At 44.3% G+C, this 15609-nt stretch overlaps 2 protein-coding genes across 3 annotated transcripts; both read left to right on the top strand.

The window, feature by feature from the left end:
* Nucleotides 1–1099: 1099 nt before the first annotated feature.
* On the top strand, nucleotides 1100–2821 carry LOC128763556 (cyclin-A1-like). Its single transcript, XM_053872509.1, has 8 exons — nucleotides 1100–1123; nucleotides 1196–1403; nucleotides 1484–1584; nucleotides 1659–1885; nucleotides 1962–2163; nucleotides 2246–2359; nucleotides 2445–2578; nucleotides 2719–2821. Exons 1-8 carry the CDS (start codon nucleotides 1100–1102, stop codon nucleotides 2819–2821), a joined length of 1113 nt encoding a protein of 370 aa, XP_053728484.1.
* A 6419-nt stretch (nucleotides 2822–9240) lies between these two features.
* tmem141 (transmembrane protein 141) lies at nucleotides 9241–15403 on the top strand. 2 transcript variants are annotated; one of them, XM_053883510.1, is made up of 6 exons: nucleotides 10938–13385; nucleotides 13582–14035; nucleotides 14153–14219; nucleotides 14459–14542; nucleotides 14610–14720; nucleotides 14793–15403. In XM_053883510.1, the coding sequence occupies exons 2-6, from the start codon at nucleotides 13982–13984 to the stop codon at nucleotides 14852–14854; spliced, it is 378 nt and encodes a 125-aa protein (XP_053739485.1). In that variant the 5' UTR covers nucleotides 10938–13385; nucleotides 13582–13981; the 3' UTR covers nucleotides 14855–15403. The 2 variants fall into 2 exon arrangements, 1 of the variants encoding a protein (XP_053739485.1); XR_008416414.1 differs by lacking the exons at nucleotides 14610–14720; nucleotides 14793–15403 and adding an exon at nucleotides 9241–9423 and having other exon boundaries at nucleotides 10340–13385; nucleotides 13582–14219.
* Nucleotides 15404–15609: the final 206 nt, after the last annotated feature.

The raw sequence follows: 15609 nt of genomic DNA on the forward strand, positions 1-15609 counted from the left end.
AAGCAATGCATCAGACTCCCTTGCACGCTCTTCACCAGACAAGTTTCTGTATTTATCTTCATGCTTGGTCGTGTAGTGGCGATTCAAATTATATTCTTTAAACACAGCAACCTGTGTACCACAGACTAAGCACACTGCTTTACCTTTAATTTCTGTAAAGAAATATTTGGCAGTCCATGTCTTGTTGAAAATACGGCATTCGTTATCAACTTTTCTTTTCTTGGGGTGTGCCGACATCTTGAGGGTACCCTGGCGAACAGTATCACCTTCACTCACTCAGGTGTATACGCGCGTGAAGGCGCTACGTCTACGACGTGTATATGTAGTCAAAATAAAATTTCAAAATAAAAGTTTTTAAAAAATTGTTTAATTTATGGTGTTTATGATTGGTCTTACGCGGGCCGGACAGGGACGTACAAAGGGCCGGATGTGGCCCGCGGGCCGTAATTTGCCCAGGTCTGCTCTAAGAGAATATGATATTTAAATGTCCAGAGAAACATCATCACCACATTGTGTATTTTTCACGGCGAACGTAGAATGAGATGTTTTTCTATGCTCGTTGTCGATTAATTTCGTCAAAAATAAAAACAATAAAAATAATAATATGATTTAATATTAACCTTTACTTATTTGTCCTGAAGTTAAAAATGTTCTTTCACTGATTTATCCCGCCCTGAGGGTCGAACATCACCGACCAATCTCTGAATATATATTTGCATATGAACGGATCCTACTTCCTGATTGGCTGAAAAGTTTGCGGGCCTGAAGGATAAACGAGTGTCGATGGATGGCGAGATTCACTCAGCGTGGATCCTCGCATCTTCTCTTCAGTCCAGACACCAGAAGATTCGTCTCATCTTCGACCAGCACACCAGTTCTCCTCTGAAGACTCCTCCTGCTTCAAGTGAGACTTCTGATCTATCAGGTTGGTGCTGGGTCCAGAGAGTGACGGCCTCTCAAGTCGCTTAAGAGCTGGATATTGTGAGTTTCAATGAAGCTTGTTACACTGTAACTACAGTGAAACTACTGACTCTTGTGAACTGAACCAAGTTGTTCCTCTTTGCAGATGTTTTCAAGCGCCAGTGTCCAGACCTCCCACATGGTGCTCACCGGAGACATGCAGGTAGAAGAAGACTCCGAGAGGATCTTCACCAGATCTGTGAACGTTGAATATTAATGATCATGTCTCCAACAGGTGTTTGAATATTCTGAAGACATTCCAGCTCTGGTCGATCTGCCGATCGACTGCTTCCTTTATGAAAGTGACCAACAACTTGAAGTGGCTTTTGAGGTTGTTTTGGCTCCATCTGGAGACGAACTGAGCCCAGACACCTTTTCCATGGAGACAGAAGAGTCGTCATCTGATGACGAAGACCTGATGTTCATGCTGGAACCATGTCCAAGTGAGCTTAAAATAATGGAGCTAAATAACCCGAGTCGAAGCTCTCTTTGATGTTCACCTCGTCACTGTTCTCTCCTGCAGACTCTTCTACTTCTGAGTCGGACCAAGATGAGTCTGATTCTCAGGACGATAGTGAATCTGAATATGTGGAGGACATTTACTGGAACTTGAGGGTCACAGAGGTGAGTCAGAACATCTGCGATTGAAACATGTCATCTTGGACTCTTTGAGACAACTGACTTTTCTCCACCACCAGGAGCGGTTCAGACCAAAGCTGGGCTACATGGACCACCTCCCCCAGATCCTCAAGGACCTCAGGTCTAACTTAGTAGACAAGCTGACCCGGGTTGTTGTAGATCTCCAACTTGATACAGAAACCCTGCATCTCGCCATCAACTACTTGGACCGGATCTTCTCCAACTCCAGATCAGTTAACCTGCAGGACCTGACTCTCATCGGGACGACTGCTCTGTTCATTGCTGCGTGAGTATCAGCAGAACTTTGATGAGGGTCCGCTTGACCTCTGACTGTCTGTCTGTTTCATGTGTCCTGGTTTTAGGAAGCACCAGAGCAGGAACCCCCCAGAGGCTTGGGTGTTTGTCCCACGAGATGGAAGCTACACAAAGAAAGAGTTGTTAGAGATGGAGTGGCGTCTCCTCAAAACCCTGGACTTCACTCTGTCAGCCACCACGTCCTACACCTTCCTTCACATCTTCATGTCCATCTACCCTGTTTGTGAGACCACACAGAACCTGGCAGTGGTGAGTCCAACTTCTCTGTCTTCTTCTCTGCTCACATTTGAGTGTCTTCTTCTGACTCCTGTGTTTCTTCCTCCTGGTTCAGTTTCTGGCAGACTTGAGTCTGATGGACGTGGACTTGTTGGTGCGACACGACTTGTCTAAAGTGGCAGCTGCAGCTCTGTTCATGGCCAACTACAGAGTCAACAGAGAGAACTGGGTAAGTTGCTCCAGGTGCATGATGGGATTCACAATCCTCCAGAGGGGAGTCACCCTGAACTCACCTTCACTCTTCTCTCTTTCAGCCTGAAGACCTGGACCTGTTCTCTGGATACCCAGTGGAGGACATTGCAGATTGTGTCGATGAACTGTACAAGCTGGAACTCATCTCCGCCACACGCCCCCTGCAGGGCATCAGGACAAAGTACAAGAACTCAATGTAAGTTGAATGGAGGCGCTCGTGAACAGAATCCAGAAACAAACTGAAAATGCGCATTATGAAATGTCGATTCTGTAGTGTGACATATAAAAAGGTGTCATACTGTTATTTTAATGCATTTGATTTCGTTCTCCTTTCAGGTCTGTGATTCAAACTGCCTCCACGTCCCAGTCCGGCTCATCAGCACCAACCTACTGGAGACCGTTCAACAACACAATGGGACATTTCCGTCTCACAGAATGAAGATTGACCGTCACGATGGACTCCATTCGTGAAGTCATGAAGACGTGTCAGTGAAATGGAAACCTGTAACACTACAATAGAAACTGAAGACACTTTTTAAATAATCATGTATGATTAATTTTAAGCCCTTTAAACGTGATATATTGATATTTTATCTGCCCTTTTCCCAAAACAATCAAATGTATTTCCTGATATTTTACTATTTTGTATAAAAACTGAGGTGAATTAAATGATGTTTGTTGGTTTTGATCCTCACCATCAACTCCAATGTATGAACTGACTTTCTCAATAAAGTCTGTTGGGAGCATAGCATGCGTGTTTTTCTGGGGGGATTTTGGTCTTTCCATTCGCCTTTGTTATGATCATTTAATTCAACAATACTGAGACCTAATCCAGACACTTGGAATTTTATTATTTAATTTAGCGCACAAAAAGATTGAACTGGATTTTAAACGGTCATTACATTTAAGTTTCCAGGTCAAGGTGCTGACTAAATGAACATTTATATGAAGTTATTGTGTAAGATATTCGTGACTGAAATGTAATATGAGCAAATGAAAAAAACTAAAATAAAATTGTGTCCGGCTGAAAATCTGTCTCATACATATTCATCCGAAGTTGAAAGTTGATCCATACAAAATGCGTTCTCTTTTGCGCATATTCGCCCTTTTTAATGCAACAAAAATACGGCAGTAAAAATTATAAGACATTACAAACAGGTTTGGTGAATATTTCGGATATTTTCGTCTTCAGTCAGACATTGTGAATGGGAAGTTCTCCCTCATTTTATTTAAATATTTTGTTGTTGGTTATCTGGAACATTTCTTCGATCATGAATATAATTTACTCGGAGACTGAGTTTGCTATTTCACCAAGAGATTTTTCAAGTAGAAAATTGCACTTTTTCAAGAATCATCTCTGTATCTTTCAACATATTTTTTTAATGTGTCACCACTTTCAGAGAAAACCGGAATTCGTTGTGATTACGCTGCTATCTAAATATGATTGAATTATTCCTTCACCGTGTTACAGAAATGCTAATCGAATAACTTTAAATCGGAGGAAATATTTGTTTTCGATAAAATGAAATAGAAACACCGAGTCTGAAAAAGCGCTGCAACAATTTAATTCATGTGTATGTTGTCAACGGTTTTCTCCCAACACCGTCCACTTTGCTGTGTTTTTAATCGCTCTTTAAATGTGTTAATTGTACAGTGATCGAGCACAATTTCTTTCAACGCAGGTGCAAATTGATCCCAATTCTCATGAGTCTGGAGGATGGACGGAGCATTCACACCTCAGTGGTCTGATTGTTCACTTCTAATCTCACGATCACGAGTCTCTCTGGTATGTGACGGAGATTAAATGTTCTATTCATATGTGTTTCAACATGATCAGAAGTTTCAGTAAAACTGTCTCGAGCCATTGAGTTCAGCGACCAATGTGAAAGAGAATGATCCACAGATGATATGAAAACTGTGTAAACATACACATCGGTTCTGTCGAAAGGTTTCAATATTTATTTTGGGCATTATATGATGGAATGCAAGATTATTTATACCCATGTCACATTACATCATAAATATACATTAAAATATATTAGAAAAAGGGACTATATAATTTGTGATTACGAGATATAAATTGTACTAAAACTAAATTGAAAGTTTTTGTCTGAAATTCCGCCGATAACAGAAATAAATATGGCACAAAGCGAAAGGCGAATTTTATATGAAGCACATCTTGTTGTCCGAAGAAACTGCATTTAAAGTTCAACAGTTGTTTTAGAGATATAATTAACTTACCAAATTACCGAGATTTCATTTTCGATTTTATGGTGAATTAATTTTATTAATTAATGTTTGTTTTTCTTTTTTTCAATCGTACACGTCGGTTCTGTCGAAATGTTTCAATATTTATTCTTGGCGTTATGTGATGGAATGCAAGATTATTTATACCCACGTCACGATTCATCTTGAATTCCTGATCAGCCACTATTTTATTTTATTTCATTAAAATTAATGAATTTATTGAATTAATTTCATTAATGTTATTTTATGTTTTTGTCTGAAATTCCGCCGATAACAACAATAAATATAGCACAAAGTGAAAGGCGAATTTTACTTGAAGCCCATCTCGTTGTCCGAAGAAACTGCATTTAAAGTTCAACAGTTGTTTTAGAGATATAATTAAATTACCAAATTACCTAGATTTCATTTTCGATTTTATGGTGAATTAATTTCATTAACGTTATTTTAGGTTTTTGTCTGAAATTCCGCCGATAACTGCAATAAATATAACACAATGCTAAAAGCGATTTTCGATGAAGCACATCTTGTTGCCCGAAAAAAAAAAAAAACATTTAAAGTTCAAGTGTTGTTTCAGAGACCAGGGACGTTATCAGCGACAAGTTGAATTTACTTTGACAAAATCAGATGTTGCCAGTTCGCTCAGGTGCGCGTGTGTTGACGTGAGGGGTGTGCCGCAGCGAGAGTGTGTGGGAGCGCGGCACCTGAAACTGATTGTTGTAAAAAATAAACTTGGTCGGACAAGCAGAGACCCGGAGATTTTTCTTTTGGAAACGTACTGTTACCAGCGCGAGTCACACAACCTTCCACGGTTCCTTACCACGGTTCGGAACTGATCGAGCGGGTCCGGTAACACTGGGGGCTCGTCCGGGATCTTTTTTAAACTCTGCTCGCCGACGAAGTGACCGACCGTGGAGGAATGCAGACGAAGAACGTGGCGGAGCTGATTAGCAGTTTGAGCGCAAGCAACCCCTTCCTGCCGGATATTTTGGAGGTAAATGGTCCGTCTATGGGTTGTCGCGCGAAACGGAAGGATTATCCAACGGGCGGCGATAACAACAAAACATCGGGCTCTGTCACTGAAGAGCTAAAGTTGCTAACAGGCGAGGGCGCTGTTCGTGGACGCCGGAACCTGTCGCCGAATGGATGTTAACCCCGCCGTCGACCCACCTTTCGAGAACATTTACAGCCGTAGCAGATGGCTGATGCACCGACATAAATGCCTCTGTTCAAAGTTCTTTGCAAAACCCGGCATACAAATCAGAGACAATGCGCTGAGGTCGGTGTTTTGCCCCGCTACTGGAGTGCTAGCACTCCCACCTTCTCCCCTGTTGCAATGCAGACTATGCGCACACACGTGAGCATCAGAGACACGGCGAGGGGCTGTAAAAGTGACGGATGCACAATAGGTGGTACTCAGGAAGATCAGGCCCAGCGTGTTCACCATGAGCCGACTAGACCTCCACGTGCCTGCACTGTGCTCAACCAATGCGGTGATTTAAGAGATTGCAGTGATGAAGAGTTTTGCCTCCATCGGGAAAGGATCCCTACTCTACAGCCGGACAAGTTTGACGGTACTGGTGCTTGGAGAGATTTTCTGTATCAATTTGAGAGTTGTGCCCGTGCTAATCTCTGGTTGGAAGACACCATGACTGTTCAATTGAGGTTCAGTTTGACAGGAGCAGCGGGTGCTATAGTCCACAAGAACCCTAGGTCCAGCTGGTGGAATTGTAAACAACTGATAGACGAGATGGAGGCTGCCTATGGACCTGGATCAGAGCATGCTGCTGCAACAGGAATCGAGCTGAGACAGAGGGTGAGGGAAGCAGGAGAGATGCTGCACACCTTGAGAGACGACATCTACGAGAAGGTAGCCATTGTTTACGCTGACCGCTCGGAGAGAGAGCAAGATGCAATAAGTGTGGAAATATTCACTAATGCACTGGGGGATCCAGAAATTGTACAAAAACTGCTGGAATACAGACCTCACACCTTAGCTTGTGCCTATGAAATAGCTCACCGGTTCGATTCACCACTCTGTGGAACAAAGGACGAGAACAGCTATGGTCCGAGATGAAGTCAAGCCTATTGTCAGTGAAAATGTTCTTCCAGTTAATTCATCAAACTAGGTGGACTGGTCTCAGAGGCCGATCATACAGGGACAAATCAGACGCAAACAGGGCCCAAGAAGAAGAAATATGAGAGAAATGATGGCGTCATTTTACGGAAATTTTACCACCCAGATGGAGATCGTTTTTACTCCCAAATCTTGTTGCCACGGGAGTACCGTAATGCAGTTCCGGAGCAGGTGCACGATGCGCCAGTGGGAGGCCATTTTGGTGGAGAACGAACTTTGGCTCGTCTGAAAAACAGATACTTCTGGTACAACATGAAAGAGGATGTCAACCTGTGGTGTCGCACCTGCATTAACTGTGCGGCCAGAGCTCGGCGCGTAAGACTCCGCAAGCGCCCATGGGAAGTGTGAAGGTTGGGGCACCCATGGAAAGGATTGCAGTGGATGTTATGGGCCCCCTCAACGAAACTGAGAGACATAATCGTTATGTCCTTGTGGTGCAGGATTATTTTACTAAATGGGACGAAGCGTACCCGATCCCAGATGAGCAAGCTGTGACTGTGGCTGACAAGATTGCATCAGAGTGGGTGAGTAGATATGGGGCTCCTCATTCCTTACATAGTGATCAGGGAACAAATTTCGAATCGGCTGTGTTTAAGGGAATGTGTGAGATTTTGACGCACACCACACCCTTTCATCCTCAGTCCGATGGCCAAGTTGAGCGTCTGAATGCCACTGTGCAGAAAATCCTGGGTGCCACTGCAGAGAGATGCCACTGGGACTGGGATTTGATGCTCCCGTTCGCTCTAATGGCTTACCGCTCAACCAAACACAGTTCCACGGGGTTGTCCCCAAACATGATGTTATACGGTCGAGAGATAACTGAGCCCGTGGACTTAGTTGCTGGGCTGCCACCAGACTCTACACCTGTGAAATCCCCCCCGCAGTATGTCCTAGAGCTCAGAGAAAAGTTGGAGCTCTCCCATCAGCTGGCGGAGCGAGCTAAGCGACAATACGATAAGAACATTTGTCGGGTTAAGTTTAAGGTGGGGGACGCTGTGTGGCTACTTGTTAAAGAAACACAGCCTAATCGTGGCAGAGTGCGGAAGTTCCTACCAGCTTATGAAGGCCCTTTCTTTGTGGTGGGCTCCTTGGACGACATGGTGTATCGCATTCAACGGAGCCAGAGAGCAAAGGTCAAAGTGGTACACCATGATAAACTCAAACCTTACCACTCAAGAACACCGCTGAACAACGAGTGGGTTTTCCAAAGTTCAGACACATGGGCACCAGTGGAGGTACCACCACCACCTACAGAGATGACATCAGACATGGACAACGTCATCCCCCTAAACCTGTGGGACAGTCCTGCCAGCGGGGACCACGATACTTCATCGGGCCTTCCAGCTTCCACTGATCCTACAGACCGACTTCAGCCCTCTTCTTCTGCAGCACCATCCCAGCGTCCCTCTCGGACCCGTAGGCCCCCTGTTAGGTTCGGTGACTGGATTGTTTGATGAGCCTTTATATTTAAATATACTTAAATTTGAGTTCAATCAGTTCAGTTCAGTGCAACTCTGATTTGCAGTTCTGCATGTGACCAGGACTGAGAATAGCCTGAGTGATGTTTATTTTGTGGAATGTCTTTGTGCTAAGTCAGTTGATCATACTTTTATATATAATATAGATGTTCTTTGTTGTATTATTATTAATATATATATATATATATATATATATATATATATATATATATATATATATATATATTGTATTATGATGGAGTGATGTTAAAGAGTTAATCATCATAGTAGTGTTGCCAGTTCACTCAGGTGGGCGTGTGTTGACGTGAGGGGTGTGCCGGAGCGAGAGTGTGTGGGAGCGCGGCACCTGAAACTGATTGTTGTAAAAAATAAACTTGGTCGGACAAGCAGAGACCCGGAGATTTTTCTTTTGGAAACGTTCTGTTACCAGCGCGAGTCACACACCCGGAGGTTCCTTACCACGGTTCGGAACTGATCGAGCGGGTCCGGTAACACAGAGTTTCCGAGAGGAAATCTGTTTCACTTGAACATGACGAAATCTGGAGTGAATCTGAAGCTCATTTGCCTCGTATTTTATTTTTAAAACTTGACTTCGTCAAACTTGACTTCGTTCTCTCAGCGGACCAATCTCTCCACTCTCTGGTGACGTCACTGGACCAGCTCATTTACATGCGACATGGGCGGGACCTGTGTCATTGGTGTTACGTGCAGTGGTTGGCTAAATGCTGACTTGTTTTTCAGTACCAATGGAATGTTGAACAGATATCCACACACTCTGTATCTCAAACACGCCAGAGATGGCTCCTTTGTAGGAATGTCTGTTTTGTCTGGAGCTCCCAGAAGCTCTTGTCTTTGTCATTCAGCATGAAGGCCAAATGTGGACATGCATGTGTGTGACTATGTGTATCTGGTACAAGGAACGCCCTTGATCCAGCCTCTACTTGATGTGTTTGTACTTTGAACAATTTGATACTGAGCGATGCCAAGCGATGAGGCGATGTTATGCTGATGTGGAATAAACCGAAGTTTGTATCCCACTTCCCTCTGTGGTTTCTTCTGCCCCTGACTCGACGCCCTGAGAAGCGTATAACCTGCTGGCTGGACTAAAAACTGGCGCACAAGTGTTCTCACCGAAGACTGAGGAGCATCTGACTTGATCCCTGCGGCACAGGGCACCTTGAGGTAAGATACTGTTCTCTACCTCAATGTGCTGCTGGGTGAGAGCTGGACGCAGAATCGCCCTCACGAAATATTTCATATTTTCTCGATTCCTTTAGAGACTTTGACTCTTCCATGTCAAAATCTTTAAAAGCATACCACGGATGAGAATCAGGTGGAGACAACTTGTGACAAGTAGTAGAAAAATACATCCAGTCATTGTGAAACCAGGTTGTGAGATCCTGAATAAACGACAGCACACTCACTCGGGGCTCATAATCAATGATGCCATTATTATTATGAACAAATGCTGCATAGAAAGAGCAGAACATAGACCTCCGCTTAGACTAAGGACAGACGAACTGTGTGTGTATGCGTGTGCAGTCATGACATGTGAGTAATAGTGTGTGTCTCTGCGTGAAGCTTAAATCGTGAACTACCTCAACTGCGTAGAACTCTCATGCCACAGAACGGTGAGAGCTGTGTGTGTATATGTGCATGGCCATGATGTGTGGGTGATGTTGTGTGCCTCCATGTATTGGCTGTTTGCGTGGGTGTGTGAGATAACTGGGTGATTGATTATTTAAAAAAAAAAAAAAAAAAAAGGGGAGGAAAGGAAAGGAGTGTACGTGATATTCTAAAAACAGGCTAGAAGCTCCAGGACTCTCTCTCTCTTTTTACATCCAGAAATCAGAAGCAATTTAAACATATTGGTGCCTTGATGCATAGTACAAAAAGTTGAACAGTTGAGTATGCTCAAAGTTGAAACTTGGCCTGGCTCCCAAACAGTTGAATTCTGGAATTTGAGATAGTGTGTGCGCGCTATCCTCTTTCCATAAACACTGCTCGTTTCCCAATACAGAGGTGGAACAACCAGGAGGTGGTCGCAAGGTCACCCATCCACCATAAAACATCTACAAATAATTGTGTCTGCACCTAGGTGGCGTGCGAGGGAGACAGAGGAGTCGCCGGTGAGGACTCAACCCCCTCCACTCTGGTCGCTGTGTGTGTGCAGCTTCGTCAACAACACCCTGACCTTCAACGCACTCAGACCCATATCCAGTAAGAAATCACAATCAACATAGCAGGTGATAAGCCAAGCTCAAAATGAGCGTCACACCAGTTATCATTGTGAGTGCCAAATACCCTGAGCATGCAAAAGAAATCCAAAAACTGTCAACTAAATGGGAAAAAAGAACAAGAAAGCTTAACCGAAGCTGGCCAAAAGAAGGCACATTCGACCCACATATGTGTGAAATCATGGAGGTGAGGATCGAAGACTACAAAGCAAAGGATCACAGCAAGAAACGTGAGGAAAAGAGAAAACATGAACACAACATTATGAACATATTCAAAATGGAAGGACAACGCTACAGAAGAAACAGCAGAGAAGAAATGATGGAACAAAAAACGATGCAAGTAACGTCTGTCAAGCGCAACAACAACAAAGGCTGCCCAGCCACCGCCAGACTATATCCCTCACTCGTGGGAACAGTGAAGATTAATGGAGACGATGACACAGAAGATGAAGACGTGTGTGATGACAAAACAGGAATGTTGGCATCCAAACACAGAGATGCCCCGGATCAATTTCCACCGGAAGAGGGCAGAGTGCTGAGTCCTGAACACCAGTCCATCCCAAAGCACTGCAGTACCCAGGGGAAAACAGGTGGGGAAGTGAGGTCATCAATCCTAGACTGCTACGCCGAACGGAATGAAACACTGTCCTACTGGACTCAATTAGACCATGTGGGCATCGACCCTGAACACAGAGCAAACCTAACTATAATCAAAGAAATCGAGATGGAGTTGGATGAGAAACATGACAAGTCGGGTGAAACAAAGACAAGAAAGCAGGGGGCGAGTGGAGCTGGAAGGGTTGACCTGAGATACCGACCAAACATCAAGCCGCCTGACAGATATACAGACCCTGGTCAGTTTCCCGTTCAGATCAAGGGCAACAAAGCTCACTATATCCCATGGCAAATGCTCAACCTTGCAGGACTGTTCGCCCGACTGCCAGATATCCACGAAGGAGCCGGAAAATGGATCAGGGAGTTTGAGGAGGAGAGCGTTGACAGGATGTTGGCACTTGGTGACATCAAGGCTGTGTTGGACAAGAGTTTGGGCGCAAGCACGATGGAGAACCTCCCACGTCACAGCGGAAATGTCTGGATGATAGACGTGATGGCCGACGGGACTGAGTTCAATCCATACTGGCCAATGCTGTGGAGAGTGCGGAGAAGTGAATACCCATCCAAGATTGATCCAAAGGCACTGAAAGGAGAACCACTTGGAGAGAACGAGAACCCAGCTTCGTACATAAGCAGGCAACTGAAGAGATGGAAACAAGAGACGGAGGAGGAAGTCGAAGACAGTCCTCTGCTATCAACTCTGTTCCGCAATTACATCATCGAAGCCCTGCCACAACAAGTACAAAGCAAGCTGGAAGACGTCGTGGGGTTGACATCCATGCCTCACAGAGAATTCCGTGACCACGTTGTTCACGCCATCGAGCGACACCGGAGAAATGAGCAAAGACAAAATGAACAAGAGAGGGCTCAACAAAGAAAGCTCACTCAACTACAGCTCACAGATCTCCAGAACAGACTGAAGGCAAAGACTCAAGCCGATGTGATGGATCAAGGTGCCACCCTCGGGCCAACACCGTCGCCACAGCCAGCACTGCCAGCAACACAGCCAACAGCGCCACCTGTCCAACAGCCACTGGTTGTTAACATCTATCGACAACAGCCGCTCGGGCGACGACCCACACAAATGAGACAGTCTCAATTTCGCACTTGGGGGAGAGGCATGACAAGGCCATCAAAGATGCAAGGCCCCCCAGGACTGTGTTGGAGCTGTGGTGAACCTGGTCACCTAGCTCGGAACTGTCAGATGACCGGCCCCGGAATGCCAGAGGCACATAGGGAAACGCAGCCTATGCAACAAAGAGGACCAGTGAACCCATGGGCAGGTGCAAATTATGGGTATTAGCGGGGCCCAGAGAATCCTAGTGGGGAGGGCCAGCTTTCAAGCCAAACAGGTGAAGCTGGCGGAGAACCAATCATTCAAGTGAAATTGGAAGACAGGCAAGTTCCAATGTTAATTGATACTGGAGCCACTTACACCTGCGTGAGTCCAAAATATGCCACACACCTCCCCGTGTCGGGCAAGTATGTCCAAACAGTAGGATTCTCAGCAGTAAAACAAACCATTCCAATGACAGCTGCAGTGAGACTTGTCACCGATGAAGGAGACGTTCAAATACCCTTTCGTTCAAATTCTAGTATCAGACCAAACCCCTGTCAATCTGCTGGGAAGAGATGCGATGTGCAAATTGAAAATCAAAATCTGGTGCACACCAGGGGGAGTGTACATTGACAAGAGTGGAGTAGACCAGCAAATGTTCCAGCAAACAAGAGGTGCATAAGTGTACTGGTTAGGGGATGTCCAGAAACCAGCAACACACACATTCAAAACTTGGGAATTGTACATCCAAGCGCAGATTCCAAACGCCAGAAAGCCTCCCTGGGACTGTCACTGCACAATGTATTACAATCTGTCATGCAGCAAAATCCTGAAGAAATATGGGACGAGATGACAAAAGGATTGACTGTTGACATAGAGGCTGAGAGCATCATAATCGGACGGCAAGGTGCCATCCTCAAAGCAAAAATAACTTCATTGTGCAATGGTTCAAGGTGTTAGAATCCGAACCACACATCACACTTGTGGGGAATGACAGTTTTGAATCCAACGGTCTTGGTCCAATGGTGAAAGCAGCAAAACAGCTAGAGTGGCTAGCGATGGAAACCCCGAAAATATTCACCTCAAGTGATGGAAGCATGATCAAAATCATCTGTGAAACCATGATGAAAGTAAAACCACAAGCGGTGACAATACCAGAACTAACAGAAGCCCGTGTTTAACCAAGTACTGCGACAAGACCTCGAAGGTCAAGACATCAACAGCACACAGATACAGTATGTTGATGATTTGCTAATCTGTTCAAAGCAATCAAATGTTTTTCTTTTTCCCATTTTTTGCTCTTTTTTTTTTTTTTACAATTTTGTATAAAAACTGAGATTTGTTGGTTGATCCTCGTCAACGACTACAAAGTAGACTTTCAGAATAAAATCTTTTGAGATTTGACCATGTTGTTTTGTCTCCACTCCCGAGCATACACAGAACAAGACAAGGCTGTGACCAAGGTCAAGACCGATCTAAATATGGAACAAGTGACTGGTTTGTTCCAACGAGAGTGTTATGTGGATGAGTTCCAAGAACAAGCAAATGAACGATGGTAGAGTTTATTTTTAGCCTTTATTAACTTTGCTAGCGTAACAATTCACCTGCAATAACTGATCAACTCCTTCTGCCAGTCTCTTTTCTTTTTTTCACAATTTCCTTCAGCACCCGTAGTTACACCACCTATCCGCTAGGTGGTAGTGCTTCTATGTAGCCACTGCTGTCACCGGCGTACTGTCGTTGGCTGCGGCTCAGTAGTTTTGTAACCCTGTGTGTGTCGGGGGACGCGAATGTTGCGGATTCCAAATTATTTACTGATATTGAAGAGAAAATGGTGAATCTTGGTCTGAGCCGAGTGGACGACGCCATTGCTGCGAAACATCCGGTGGGTTTTCTCTGCATGTCGATTCTGACAGGACATAAACCACGGTCAAACTCACCTCTTTGGCGAATCTAGCTTGGAGCTTTTCGATAGTCATTTGTTTTGGAATGATGTATTCAGGGTTTGGAGAGCTACGCCGCCTGTCAATCCCACGCTTTTATGAAGGGAACTGGAACGTTCATATTCGGTGAGTGAGTGGGTTTACCCTTTCACCTTCAGCCCTCATCACAAGTCATTTATATTTACCAGATTGATCTGCTTTGATCTGGAAACCCATTGATCCATGTTTGAACGTCTCTCGATTCTGGCAGAATTTATTGAGTTTCCTAAATGTCAGTCTGGAAAAATCAAACATCCACAACTATGAGAACTTGGCTTTAGGTGTGAGTGTGGTTAAATGATTCAATATTTCAAGTCTGTCTTTAGGTGTGGCTGGATTATTTGCTGTCCAGAAGGCGCTACAGAGGAAACTTCCATATCCTCTCCAGTGGAATCTCCTAATAGCTATAGGTTAGAGACTCCATTTCCAGCCACCACCACAAGCAAGCTGTCTAACCCCGCTACGTTCCTCTTTCAGTGGCGTCCTCGGTGGGCAGTTATGCAGTCACGCGCTGGGAAACACAGAAGTGCTCAGACTTGTGGCTGCTTCTAGAAACAGGGAAGGTCCCTGACAGAACTCCACCACCAGGTGAGCACTGGCTTTAACTGCAGACCCTCATGTTCCCGGCACCTGACTGCCGATGCTTTCTCTCTGTTTCAGTGCACCAAGCAGAGCAAGCTAAGGCAGATTCGAAGACAAAATATGGCGATGTGATGGACTAAATTATTTTATTTATTGCATTCGTTCATGTTAATGATATTCTGATATTGATGATATAAATGATATAAGATATTTGATTGTTTTTAAAGGTAAATATAACTAAGATGCACAGCTTTAACAGTTCAGCCGTTGTTTTTTTCCATGATGGTGGTATATCCTAAATATTTGTTGCTATGAATATGTTGAAAAGCAACAGGGAATTGTTGGAAATTGTTTTTTTTTTTTTGTTAAGATTTTTGAAGATACTGCACCGCTTTTTTTCCTGTTATTCTCCTGGAACGTCTAGCGAGTGTCATCCTCCACCACTAGGTGGCATTGTGTTTCTTAGTTAAGGACTGACACCCAACCATTTTAAGGTTCAGCTTTTGGAAGTGGAATTGATGCATCTCTTGAATAAACTCAAGAAACCATGTGCTTGATCCATACTTTGTCTTTCTATCCCCATTGGCTGATTCTGCACCCCATATCTACGTTACTCACCTCCCATTGTGTAACAAAGCCATTTCAGCATCTTGACAAATGTGAGTATGTGGAAGTGAAGACGAAGTACCTGCAAGCTTCCTGCTGCTGTGAGTTCACTGCAGCAACTGCCAACTCTGAAAGGTTGAGTGGCCCTGGTGGCATACCATAAAATTGTGCTTTTTATAAATGTTATGAAAAGTTGATTCAAATCCAAATATTAGTTGTAGCAACTGAGCCACTTTATAAGCAGCTTTGCGCACTTTTTTTTTTCTAGATATTTTATGTTAACTGCTAT

Source organism: Synchiropus splendidus, chromosome 1 (genome assembly GCF_027744825.2).
Source record: "Synchiropus splendidus isolate RoL2022-P1 chromosome 1, RoL_Sspl_1.0, whole genome shotgun sequence".
In the NCBI taxonomy this organism is placed as follows: Eukaryota; Metazoa; Chordata; class Actinopteri; order Syngnathiformes; family Callionymidae; genus Synchiropus; species Synchiropus splendidus.